Below are 12,783 nucleotides of genomic sequence, written 5' to 3'. Positions count from 1 at the left end.
CAGTTATGTATGAGATGTACATAGAGCATAATGAACAGCTCTTTAAAATTTTAATATAAGTATTATGTTTATAATGCAGTAAGAACTATAGTGTAATACTGTATATAAATCAAAAGCCTATATATAGCCCTGGTTGGTGTGGCTCTGTTGGTTGAGCATGGTCCCATGCACCTAGAGGTAGCCGGTTCAATTACTGGTCAGGGCACATGCCCACAGGGGGTATGCAGGAGGCAGCTGATCAATATTTCTCTCATCGATGTTTCTCTTTTCCACTCTCTTCCTCTCCCTTCCTCTCTCTAAAATCAATAGAAACATTAAGAAGCCTAGATACAGACTTTCTGAAAACATATGTTTTATAAGAATATCCAAGTTATATCCCTCACACATTCCATGGGTGTCTATAAAAGGGAGAGGAATCAGGTATAAAATGGGGAAAAAACAGAGCGGCCTTGAACTAGTAACTCATGATGGTTGTGTGCCACGACTGAGTCAGTACTTCACCTGAAGTCTAAGAAAACAGCAAAAACAATTTATACGTTAAACATCTAAAAGGAGATTTAAAAGTTACAGGATAGAAAGTTCTACTGCAACTGTTTTTTCTGCCTCCAACTTCAAGCTTGGAGTAGGTCTACCTGCTGGTTTCTGCTCTGGCCATCAGCTGTGTGAACCATACATCTCCGTAACGAGACATCCACACGGACATACTTACAACATCTATAAAACGAAGAGACTTCACACTTGCTCCCGGCAGGCATCCCATTGCAGAGAGACACGGGTAGTGGCCTTCTTCCAGCACGTACTGGTTACCAGAGAAGTTTTCTCCATCGTACGCAACCCAGCTACATAGGAAAAACCACACACACATATGATGGGAGTATTCTTATTCAAGAAATCTGATTTTAGAGGCAGCCTGCTATAAAATAAATAATGCTTGTGGCTAACAGTGTTCTTCAAAAATATCTAGACGTATTTTCTGCACTCAATCTTGTGACAAATATTTATAATAAGTCAGTTGTTAGCTTTGCATTTGGGAAATAAAATCTCTCCATGAAATGATTCATGTTTTTCTTCCCCACCTGCCAGCATTCCTTGCTCCTCTTCTGTGTGCCACCTTCTCCCAGCCAGTGAGGTGTTGTCAAGCCCTGGAGTCCTCTCAATAATCCTTCAACCTTCACAGCCAGTCAGTTGCCTGGATCTGCTTGATTTCCTCCCAAAATTTCTCTCACAGTCCTTTTTCCTTATTTCCAACACCTTAGCACTGGGCCAGGAGTCAAAATACCATTGTGACTTACCCAAGTCACTTAGCCCCTTGGGCCTCAGCATTATTGATAAAATGGTGATTATCAGCTTGCCTAGAAGAGTGGCGTTTCTTTGTTTTGTTTTTTAGTTCAACAAATGCTTATTGAGGACTAATTGTGTGTCAGATACTTTTCCATTGCTGGGGATAGAACAGAGGCCAAATCAAAGTCCCTGCTGTCTTGAAGTTTACATTCCAGTGAGCTGAGAAAGATGATAAATGAACAAAAAAATCCTATGTCTGCAGGTAATAAATGAAGTAGGTGATAAAGAGGAACCAGGACAGGTGGAGGGATGTGCTGATTGGCAGTGAAGTTTTACTGTAAATCTGCATTTGAATGCAAAGTCTGTGCTCTTGCCACTCTGCCATGCTAATGTTATGACGGTGCTGTTTAGACCATAAAGAACTATGTAAGTAAAGGCACTATTCCTATTATCATTAGACAGAAGTCCTCATCACCCTGGCACAGGTTGCCCTGACCTTGGGCTCCCCCCTCTCTAAAGCTTTCGAACCAGTTTTCAGCAGGGCACTTTGAGCTCATTGCCTTTCCCATCGTGTTTCCCATGGCATTTATCTAAGCTCATATGCTCAGGGGGCGCCTTCCCGACCCAATCCTACCCTCCAGACTTGCTTCTCCTCCCCAGTGCAAAGCCCTCCCAGCTAGAGAGGGTGTGTGCTCCCTGGTCAGCATACACACCAACTCCACTGCAGCCATGCGCTCGCCTATCGTGCAGAATGCCTATCCTCCTATCCACCTGAAAAAAATCTACCTTGGGAGGTGCCTTGGAGATTATTCAGAGTCTCTTTATGGATGATGGAATAGGCCTAGAAAGTAGAGAACCTGGTCCAAACCCCATGAGATGGTGATCTTTAACTTCCCCAACCCACACTGATCTCCAGGTCCTCTGTGTCCAGCACTTATTCGCTGCAAAGTATATTTTAGTACTTCCAGGGTCTTGTACTATTGGGCAGTTTCATCGCGTACCAAGCATCTAAAGGTGGCACTAAGTACTGCTGATGTGTGAATTCTGTGTTCCCCCGGTGATGAGGCTCTGCCAGTCCACCGTTTTGCTTACCTGCCTCCTAAAACTCTGCAAGACTTGGTAGAAAACGAATCATCAACTTGACTTGTTGTTTCTTCAAAGCATCGACTGTGACCTTGAAACTGTGGTTCCGAAAACAAGTGAATCTTGGAAAAAGTAAATGGAAATACATAAAATCATTTTGCAGACACATTAACCGAATCAGCCTTTGAAATGACCCAACCACGACCTGTTAGCTTGTTACAGTAAACTGACATGAATTTTATAAATCCTTTAATTTTCTACTTCTACACTAATATCGTTAGAAATACTTGGGCTATTCCACTCACGACTGTTTAATTCAGAGACATCAAAGGACAATCTAACAATAGAGGCAGCTTTCTATAGCGCACCCTGTCCTAACAAGCCGGGAGGCATTTTAAAGCTTTATTGTGGCTAAAAGTAATTGTTCATCAGTTCTGACATTAACAGGAAACTGTATTTTAGAAACACTATAGTTTTCCTCCCTCTCAATGGAAGATACTTGCTGACTTATTAGAATCTTGTGTATGCCAGTAAAGGAGGCTACGGTGGTGTTTGTGCCTCTGTAATTAAGGCTGTCTGAACACTTTTTATTAAAAAGCCCAAATAACAAGTGTAATGGCTCCAGTGAGAGACCATGTTCAAGAGACCATATAAAATGTTTGTCTAATGCAGACACAGCAAATATGAAAACTCATACTGTTTATCACAATAACTATATGTATTGTTTGAAATATTTTAGTATATTCAAGTAAATTCTTATTCAATATAATGATATAAAAATTTAGGGGGGTTGGGGGAAGGGTGGAGAGGGTCAGTGGGGAAAAAAGGGGACATCTGTCATACTTTCAACAAAGATAAATTTTTTAAAAAGTAAATGAAATTTAACATTACATAATGAGACCATTTTATAAGTATATAGATATGCGTCAATGCTATCAAGCATTGAAAATTTAAATCTAATTTAAAAATAGTTATACTTTCAGGCACAAAAATGGTTAAAACTAACAAAATGTCCCAAATGTCTGGGGTTTTACATGTATGTTCAGCTTTTCAATGGATGGCTCCTAATTATAAAGATAGGATATTTTTTTAAGTTACCTGATTTCGTCTCCTTGGCCCACTGAAAGAATCCTAAAGTGTTTTAAAGGGAAGAGAGAAGGAAATAAGTAGAGCAGACATCTTAAAATACATTTTTATTCCAAATTAGCAATTACTGTTAAAAAATATCGGCATTGCTTCTATAGTGTTAAGTATACATGAATCAGAAGCACACATTAAGGAAATGCAAATTTCAGTTAAGTGTTCTCATACAAAAATATAACTTCTTACCAGACATATGGGTTGAACAGAAGAGATCTTGCAATTTTTTCCTCCCCAGTCCTCAAAACTGGTGTAAAAGCCTTTATCCAGTATATACTGTTCTCCTGTGAAGTCAGGATTTTCATAGGCTACCCATCTAAAGAGACAAAAACACTGGTTAGTCAGTTCATAGTTTACATATATAACAAAACTGTCACACACCTCTGAGTAACTGTATCATACAGAAACTTTCATTAGTTTCACCAATCAGCAACCTTAATGATGTTCCTGATTCTCCATTAATCTTTTAAGAGCAGATAGATTTGTCTGGGTTAGAAATCAAAGTGGCAAGTGAATGAGTATCTTCGTGTGACCCTTTTGGGTGTTTTCAAACTTATCCAAGCCTCTGCCTTGGGAAAGTGCCAGTGGGGATATATCTGTATTTCTAATTCTGTCCTAAGGAAACAATTTAGACTTTGAAGAAGTAGCTGTCAAAGTTCTGTTAGTAGGCAAATACTTCTTTTTGTTATCAACATTAAATTTTCTTTCCAGAAGTAGACTGGCTGGGGGGAAAATAGGTCTACAGTTGTCAGTACACGAAACATAGTTTATTCTTGTATTATTATTTATTAACTAGAGGCCTGTTGCATGAAAAGATTCGTGCAATAGGCTTTCCCTTCCCCTGGCTGCCGACACCGGTTTTCCTCCAGCACCCGGGACCCAGGCCTTCGCTCCAGCCGGAGCCGCCTTCAAGCCTTCACTGGTCTGGCCAGAGCTGCCTTGAAGCCTTCGCTGTCCCGCCCGGCCGCCCCGGGTCGGGTCGCACACAGGATGCCCGCCGCCTGGGGTCGCAGATAGCAGGCCCGGATGGCGGTGGGGCAGTCGGGATTGCGCTGTCCTGCCCTACCTGCAGTATGCAAATTAGCCGCCATCTTTTGTTGGCGGTTAATTTGCATATCGTGCCGACTAGCCAATGGGAGGTGTAGTGAAGGTACGGTCAATTACCATGTTTGTCTATTATTAGATAGGATTACTAGAGGCCTGATGCATGAAATTCGTGCAAGAGTAGGCCGTACTTCCCCCAGCTGCCGGCACCGGCTTCTCTTTGGCACCTGGGACCCGGGCTTCCCTCTGGCCACAGTCAGACACCCGGAACCCAGGCTTCCCTCGCAGCCCCGGCTTCGTGCAGAAGGACATCCAACCTAATTAGCATATTATGCTTTTATTATTATAGATTGATTGTATTATTTTTCATACAACTATAAACCCACTGGTATTACAGGAAGCTATGTCTCTACACTACAAACCACAATAAGGGAAAAAGTTGACAGAAGAAATAAACACCAAAAAAACCAACTAAGTAACAAAAATTTTGTTTTAAACCGGATTTCCAACATGACACAACTACGTAATAAGCAAAATTGATCAAATGCTCAGAAATACTAAAGACAAATCCCTCTGAAATGTTTTCCTTTATCTTTTAAGTGATCTATACTCGGAGAGGGAAATCAACAAAACTAATTTCTTGGATGCTATTTCCTACCCAAAGATAAAGCCTTTTGAGAGGAAGAAAGTTTTTCAATTCTGTTACATTCAAATATCTTCCCCCAGTTAATTCATTGCCCTCCTGATCCTCTCGCAGCTTAAAGAATTAATACCTATATGCCTGTGTGCATACTAAGAACTTTCCAGGATGCTTTCACATCTAATTCATTTATTAAAAGTTAATTCACTTATTCACTCAACATTAGCCACTTACCATATGCCAGGAACTAGATTGGCACGAGGTGTGCAAAGCTAACAGATGAATAACAAGCATCTCATGGAATTATATGTCGGCGTTTGTTCTGAATGGAATTATTTGTTGGTGTTTGTTCTGAATGGGAAGTGACTTGTGCAAGGTGATACCATCACTTAGTGGCCAGGGATGATCGAACCCATGATTGAGTCTCCTGAGGCTCACCAGGTTCTCTTCGCTTCCTGACCCCAACTGCCACTTGTCCTATAAAGTTTCTTTTCAGGCCACACACTTCGTACTTAAAATAGATTCCGAATGTGCTATGTAAAGGGCCCGACTTCAACAAAAACTCACAGAGCAAGACTCTCAAAAAAGTTTTTTTTCTGACTTTGAGTTTCATACTAGGAAACAAAGAACCAAACTAAAATGCTGATTTACCAACAAGAATAAAGTCATTATGATAACTTTTTTTAAGTTATACATACATATATATATACATATATATATTAATATATTTTATTGATTTTTTTACAGAGAGGAAGGGAGAGGGATAGAGAGTTAGAAACACTGATGGGAGAGAAACATCGATCAGCTGCCTCCTGCACACTCCCTACTGGAGATGTGCCCGCAACCAAGGTACATGCCCTTGACTGGAATCGAACCTGGGACCCTTCAGTCCGCAGGCCGACGCTCTATCCACTGAGCCAAACTGGTTAGGGCGATAACTTTTCTTTAAAACCATTAAATGGGAATAGGTTTGTCTTCCTCCCTCAGATCTTGGCACAGCTCCACCTTCCCACCCCACGAGCCCCAACTCAGTGCTAGCGCCTCTAAAGTCATCCCTGAGTTCACACTGGAAATTAATCCCTCTGATGTGGATTCTCAAAGCACTTAATCCCCATGTCTTTTGTAGCAATAATTATGTTTTATATAAATACTGTAACTTCTTTGAGGACATAATATAATGCTGTGCACATAATAGACTTCAATAAATATTTGTCAAACGACCAATGAAATATGAGGAAGCAGCTGGCCCTTCCCACAGCCACACAATTTGAAAGGAAGTGGTGTGGGTACGCATGCCTCCCTTCAATACTAAACCTCAACTGCTACACCCAGAACAAGAGCCAGGAAATGCTACTAGAAGTGACTAAAAATAGAAACACATAAAAGCAACATTTCATAAAGAAAAGTGATTTCAAATAAACAAGGGCTGGGTTAAAAAAAGACTGGCAGGAGTACGGAAATTCTTATCTACGCAAATGCCCCAGGGAAATTCTGCTCAGCCTGGCCAGGCTTCCGCTTCTAGGCTGCATGACTGGGCTCTGACTAATTGAACCAACATACCTGCTGAGTATCAAAATGTACAACTGCCACCTAGACCTGGCCAATATATTTTCCTTCTAAATACTTAACTTCAAAGGCAGCCTTTAAATATTGCCACAGCAGTATTTCAGATGACTTCTGCCATACCATTCCTCTTATCTATGGCAGATTCTAAAATGTTAGGGTTCCAGAACAGGACCCAGTAGAACGTATTTCCTGTTAAGAATGGCAGACCCAGAAGCCTCTGGTGTCATTCTGCCAAGATAGAGCCACAAGCAACAGCCTACACAAGAATGTGGTGGACATGACTCATAGGGACAGCATACCACACTGTGACACATCCCAGATATCTAGGGATCTTGTGGAAGGCCCCATGAAATGCAATGGAGTTGAGGTTAGAATGATTCAAATGGCCTATGTTACTACTCATGACATAAAAAACCTGACATCAAGCACTTTCAGCAGAACCAATGTCAAATGATTTCATATAACCATGCAAGAATACTCTCACTCGTAACAAATTATAACTGACATCAGCCTGGTTCATAAGAATAATGGTAGAATTCCTTTTAACAGACACTCCCCTCCCCACCCCCCCAATCCAGTATCTGTGCCCATTCTCTCTGATGTTTGGAAACTGTTCACACCAATCATATCTAAGTGGTTCCTAGGGGACTGGAACTACAGCTCAGCTCCAACGATGAGCACGTTAACACAGCCACAGCCATCTCCCTGGCTACAGTGACTGACTTAGGCAGTTTCACAGGACTCAAGCCCACAGAATGAAAGTCACACCTGGAACTTTTGTGGGAAAGAGAAGCTCTTTTCACTGGATAGTGAGACGGAAGAACAAAAGCTAGAGGGCGCTGCCCTGGGCCACTAGAGGGAAGGGCCTGCCTAAGGTTGAAGCCAATATAGAGAAGATTCCAAGAGAGATAGAGAGAGACCATGTCCTCCTGATGAAGGTGTCTGAGCCCCTGTGTCCAGCCATGACCGAAGCAAACCTTCAGCAGAGCATTTCAGGTATGTAGGCCAGTGAGTTCCATTCCCATCACTTACACCAACCCAGGCTGGCTTGCAGTCACTTGCATCCCAAAGTGTCTTGACTAATCACCTTTCAATAAAAACTTAGTTTGGCATTATTAAAGCATTCAATTGCTAACTCCAGGGACATTGAAACAATTAGTTTTATGTCAAAATAATGGGGTAGGTGTGGGGCCACAGGAAACGGAATGGAACTCTGTCCCAACCTCAGGTCTCTTATGTTAAATCACTGTTGTTATTTGATTCCCATCATAAGAAATTCATGAGATGTCTCCACGCAGAATGACAGGGGAAGAGGACCTGTGGATTTCTATCATAAACCCCAAAGCCTACTCCAATATTCTATTAAACATGAAAAAATGAAATGAGAAAGGTTTTAAAAAGCAATTATGAAAATATAGTGGCAGTAGGTATTAAAGGACTGATTTAATATTTAGTTTAATTCTCTGTGTCAGAGAAGGTATAAATTTAACACAAACCAAGGTGAAACCCATGTTTAAAATCCAGGTTGGGCTATTTCACTTACACTCCACTCAGTACATTAATAGACTGTGTCTTCACTCCATATCCGGTCTCCATTAAATTAGCAACAATTCCCAATACATCAATACTGGAACCTTTGGATCCAAAGTTTTTTTCACTGTACATTATCATGTGAGCATTTGAAAAATCCTATTGAGAAAAAAAATCAAAATTCAAAGGTTAGCCATTTGGTCTATTACCCTAAAACACCAAGTATTAGCCATTAACTTTTCTTTGACTTACACCTAATATAGGTCGTAAAGACTGAAGTTCTCCATCGTAACCTCCCCAATCTTTCCAGTCCTTGTATTCTCCTTCTTCAAGCAAGTACTGATGACCTGTAAATCCAGACTTTTCATAAGCAACCCAACTGCAACAGAAAAAAAAAAAATGAAGGAGTAGAAATTCTCAGGAGTGTTAAAATGTTTCCATTGTATATATCAGTTTCATTGACAAATACAAATCATTATAAAGCTACAAATGGCCCTAGCCCAGCCATGGGCAAACTACGGCCCGCAGGCCGGATCCGACCCGTTTGAAATGAATAAAACTAAAAAAAGGGAAAAAAAGACCATGCCCTTTTATGTAATGATGTTTACTTTGAATTTATATTAGTTCACACAAACACTCCATCCATGCTTTTGTTCCTGCCCTCCGGTCCAGTTTAAGAACCCACTGTGGCCCTCAAGTCAAAAAGTTTGCCCACCCCTGCCCTAGCCAGTTTGGCTCTGTGGATAGAGCATCAGCCCATGGAATTGAAGGTCCTGGGTTGATTCTGGTCAAGGGCACGTATCTGGTTTGCAGGTTTGATCCCTAGCCCCGGTGGGGTGGGTGAAGGAGGCAACCAATCAATGTGTTTCTCTCATATGGATGTTTCTCTGTGTCCCTCCCTCTCCCTTCCACTGTCTAAAAATGGAAAAATATCCTTGCACAAGGATTAACAAAATAAATAAAGCCACAGATGGGCTCAGTCACTATGATTATGCGAATTCTTCTCTAAAATTTAAGCGACTAACAGAATGGCCCTAAGAAAACAATCTAAGAAACATACATCAATGTTCTGTAAAGGAGGAGATAGGGGTGTGCACGTGTGTGTGTGCATGTTTAACAAGAACTGACTCAAAAGGACATCAGCAAATAAAACTGGATAAACTTTCTCCAAATAGCAATTAAAATATTGTATGTTTTTGGCTATTTACCAGACCACATGCAGTGTACTTCCAAGGAAATATATAAGATCTAGAAAGTACAAAATATGATCATAAAAAATGAAAAGCAAACCAACAGTTCCACAGTTTGGAGCATGACATTAATAAAGGAGATTGCAGATCTGGCCAATCTGGATGGGCCAACCTACCAGCCTTGCGCAGCTGACTGACCCCAAACAGCCCCTCAAACTGCTGCTCTCAAGTCCAGGCCACAACTGGCTGAGAACACGCTTGAAACTCTCTACCACACCATCTGGAATGTTTTTTTGGGGACAGGGGCATGCATGTTATCACTTGATTAAAGAAGAAAAAGGAATCCTCACGGTTGTGCCTCTCTACTTACATGCCCCTGAGAACTTTCATGGACCCCACCGACGTCAGCGGCAAATTGGCTTCTCCATCGGTTTCCTCTGCTTCACCTCCTTCCGTGATAAAATTATACATTTCTGTTTCCAGTTCCATCCGTTTTCCCTCAAAGAAAGGCTTTTCATAAATAACTACCTGTAACAGAAATGAGAAATACCAGTAATTTGTAAGACGTTAACTATCTCAACAGCTAAATGCTAAATCAGTCATTTAACAACATTAAGTCCTGGAACACAAATTAAAATTTCTCATGATATTTTAAAAAATTAATTAAATAACAGTATCTTATAATTTTAAAAATCAGAATTTTTTTCCAGTCGGGATATAGCCCAAAGCTAAGGTTCAAAAGACAGTTTATAAATAATTGGGTCTTGTTTCAATGTCTAGAACTGATATTTAGAATTTCGCTTAGGGCAAACTAAAGAACCAGAAGGTTCTAAGTTGTTTTTAGAATGAAACAAACTAGCTCTGGCCGGTGTGGCTCAGTTGGGTGGGTGTTGTCCTGTGCACCCAAAGGTTGCTGGTTTGATTCCTGGTCAGGGCACATGCCTGGCTTGTGGGCTGGAACCCCGATGGGAGGTGTATGTGTATGTACAGGAGGCAATTGATCTCTCTCTCTCTCTCTCTCTCTCTCTGTCTCTGTCTCTCTCTGTCTCTCTCTCTGAAAGTCGATAAATATTACAAAAACGAAACAAACTAGAGATCAAACTATGTCATAGATGTGGGAAGCAGAAAGAACCTTTTGGAGGTGGGAGAACTTGGCTTGAAAGCTTTTTCCTAACTAACTGGCAAGCAGCCACAGGCCCTACAATTAGTAAATACAACTACAAAATATAAATGTGATACAACCATGAACCTGTGAGCCATGGAAGCACGTGCTGTTGGCGACAGCTATAGCCATCAGCAGCATCTCCCAGCCTGAAGGGCGGCACGCGGAAGCTGGGATAACTTCCTTTGGCTGCAATTACGCTTCATTTAGGCTGAACTGTAAAATCGCACACGTATTCTCTTCAGAGAGACAGAGTGGAAGAAAAATTTAAAATATAGTTTTACCTTTGGATCTACAGGGAATTCAACTTTACGACCACCCTGAAAAGAAAATAACACGGTGAGGAAAATGGTTTTTCAGCGATACATTATCTTTTTATATTACACATGTCAGTTTGCACCATCAAACCTCACAGCGAGGGAACATTCCAGTTTGGTTAAATTTATGTGGAGACAGTTCTAAAATTCCCAACAACGCAGATGAAGACATGAGGAAGCTGGTCTGGGGCAGAGGCTCACAGACTGGCCTGTAAGCTGCATCTACATGTCAGCTGTGTTTTTTGACCCAGTAACTTTTCGTTGTTTTCTTTTTAACTCAGTAAATTTCTTAAAAAAAAAAAAAAATGCAGCCTAGCCAGTGTGGTTCAGTGGTTGAGCATCATCGACCTATAAACCAGAAGGTTTGATTCCCTATCAGGGCACATGCCCAGGTTGCAGGCTCGATCCCCAGTGGAGGGTATGCAGGAGGCAACCGACCAGTGATTCTCTATCATCACCAATGTTTCTCTCTCTCCCTTTCTCCCTCTGAAATCATTTTTTTAAAAATGCATATTTCTCACTTCGCTTAAGAAACAGTTCTAAGATCTGACATTTCTGGACCCAAATTCTCACAGGCAACAAACTTCACCTCCCGAACTTACTAACCCTACGCTGTGCTCATCCTCCAGCCGGGACCCAGGCTCTGGTCTGCCTCTCTCCACCCTCCCTCGGTCCAGTCCCAGCCAGCCTCACTCCTGTCTATTTGCTGCCCTGCTCCCAGAGGCATTTGATTTTGCAACCCATGGCTTACAAAACTGTTGAAGTTCATACAAGCTCACAATATGATCTGGAGGACTCTTGAAACAATAAAACTGTCAGGTAAAATTTAAAACACACCAAAGGATGGGCCTATGGGGGTTGTTATACTTTTATAATTAAAAACTTCTTAAATTCTCTAAAATTCACTAAAACAAACCATTGAAAAGGGATGATACAGGAATATTAAACAGGGTCAAGTTAACATCAGCAGTGGGAAAGTCAGAAGGATTTTTTCACCAATACATATTTAACAGCTTTAAATAAATAAATAAAAAGCACAGCCTATGATGCTCAAATGTGCCAAACGTCCTGTAATTATAAAGGAGTGGGCTTGATTTTGTCAACAGACTACAGCTTATGCAGCCAAGTGCCTTTTCTAAAGTCATCCAATTTGAAGGCCATCAATTTCACAGTTTTGTAAATTACCACTAACAACTGCCTTTTAAATTAGGGGCAAGTCTCTGATACATTCACACAACTAACAGAAGTTTGTTCTTTGAGAGTGGATTTAGTTTTAGAAAAAAAGCCCCAAATCATTTCCAATAAAACCAGCAAACACACAGGTACAGAACCACAAGCTCTGGCAGGTGGGGTGAGACTAAGATAAAAAGTCATCTTCCTGAAGTTCTCATTTATTTCAAACTGACTCGGAAGACAACCGCAGAGTGGAATTAAAAAACCACGTCTGTAAGGAGAGCCTCCCTGGGAGTGCCCACCACACCGCGCACACACTGCTCAGCACGGGACAGGACAGCTGCAGCCTGGATCCTGCCAAGGCTTAGAGGCCAGTACAGGAACCAGACAACAGGGCACAATATGGGGGAGGGGGGGGGCTGAGAGGGGAGGGGGCAGAGCAAGCACAGGCTCCTCTACAGCTAATACTTGGGGAGACAACATTCATTTAGACATCCAGCTCCAGTGCCCGAAAGCTGCCGCCCAGCCCAGACCAGCCTCCTGTCACTCTACCACGCCCAGCCCAGGCCCAGCTCCTGCGGGCCTTCTCTGACATCGCCATCTAAAACCAGCCATCTAAGACCCAGCTCAATTTCTCCTCCCAAGTATCCCCTTGCT

The 12,783-nt window shown here is 41.6% G+C and overlaps 1 protein-coding gene across 1 annotated transcript in view; it reads right to left on the bottom strand.

Annotated features, from left to right (window-relative positions):
* Window positions 1–12,783, bottom strand: part of CRYBG1 (crystallin beta-gamma domain containing 1) — a 49,125-nt gene that overhangs the window by 11,420 nt on the left and 24,922 nt on the right. The window contains exons 8-15 of the mRNA XM_081093833.1: window positions 10,921–10,956; window positions 9,845–10,002; window positions 8,537–8,663; window positions 8,298–8,443; window positions 3,694–3,820; window positions 3,463–3,495; window positions 2,374–2,486; window positions 710–839 (exon numbers count right to left, since the gene is read on the bottom strand). Coding sequence (XP_080949959.1) covers window positions 710–839; window positions 2,374–2,486; window positions 3,463–3,495; window positions 3,694–3,820; window positions 8,298–8,443; window positions 8,537–8,663; window positions 9,845–10,002; window positions 10,921–10,956 — 870 coding nt within the window. The remainder of the gene's footprint in view (window positions 1–709; window positions 840–2,373; window positions 2,487–3,462; window positions 3,496–3,693; window positions 3,821–8,297; window positions 8,444–8,536; window positions 8,664–9,844; window positions 10,003–10,920; window positions 10,957–12,783) is intronic.

Source organism: Myotis nattereri, assembly GCF_964212035.1.
Source record: "Myotis nattereri genome assembly, chromosome: 6".
NCBI lineage: Eukaryota > Metazoa > Chordata > Mammalia > Chiroptera > Vespertilionidae > Myotis > Myotis nattereri.
The sequence above is the reverse complement of the archived record's forward strand: the minus strand, read 5'-3'. Positions and strand labels throughout refer to the sequence as shown.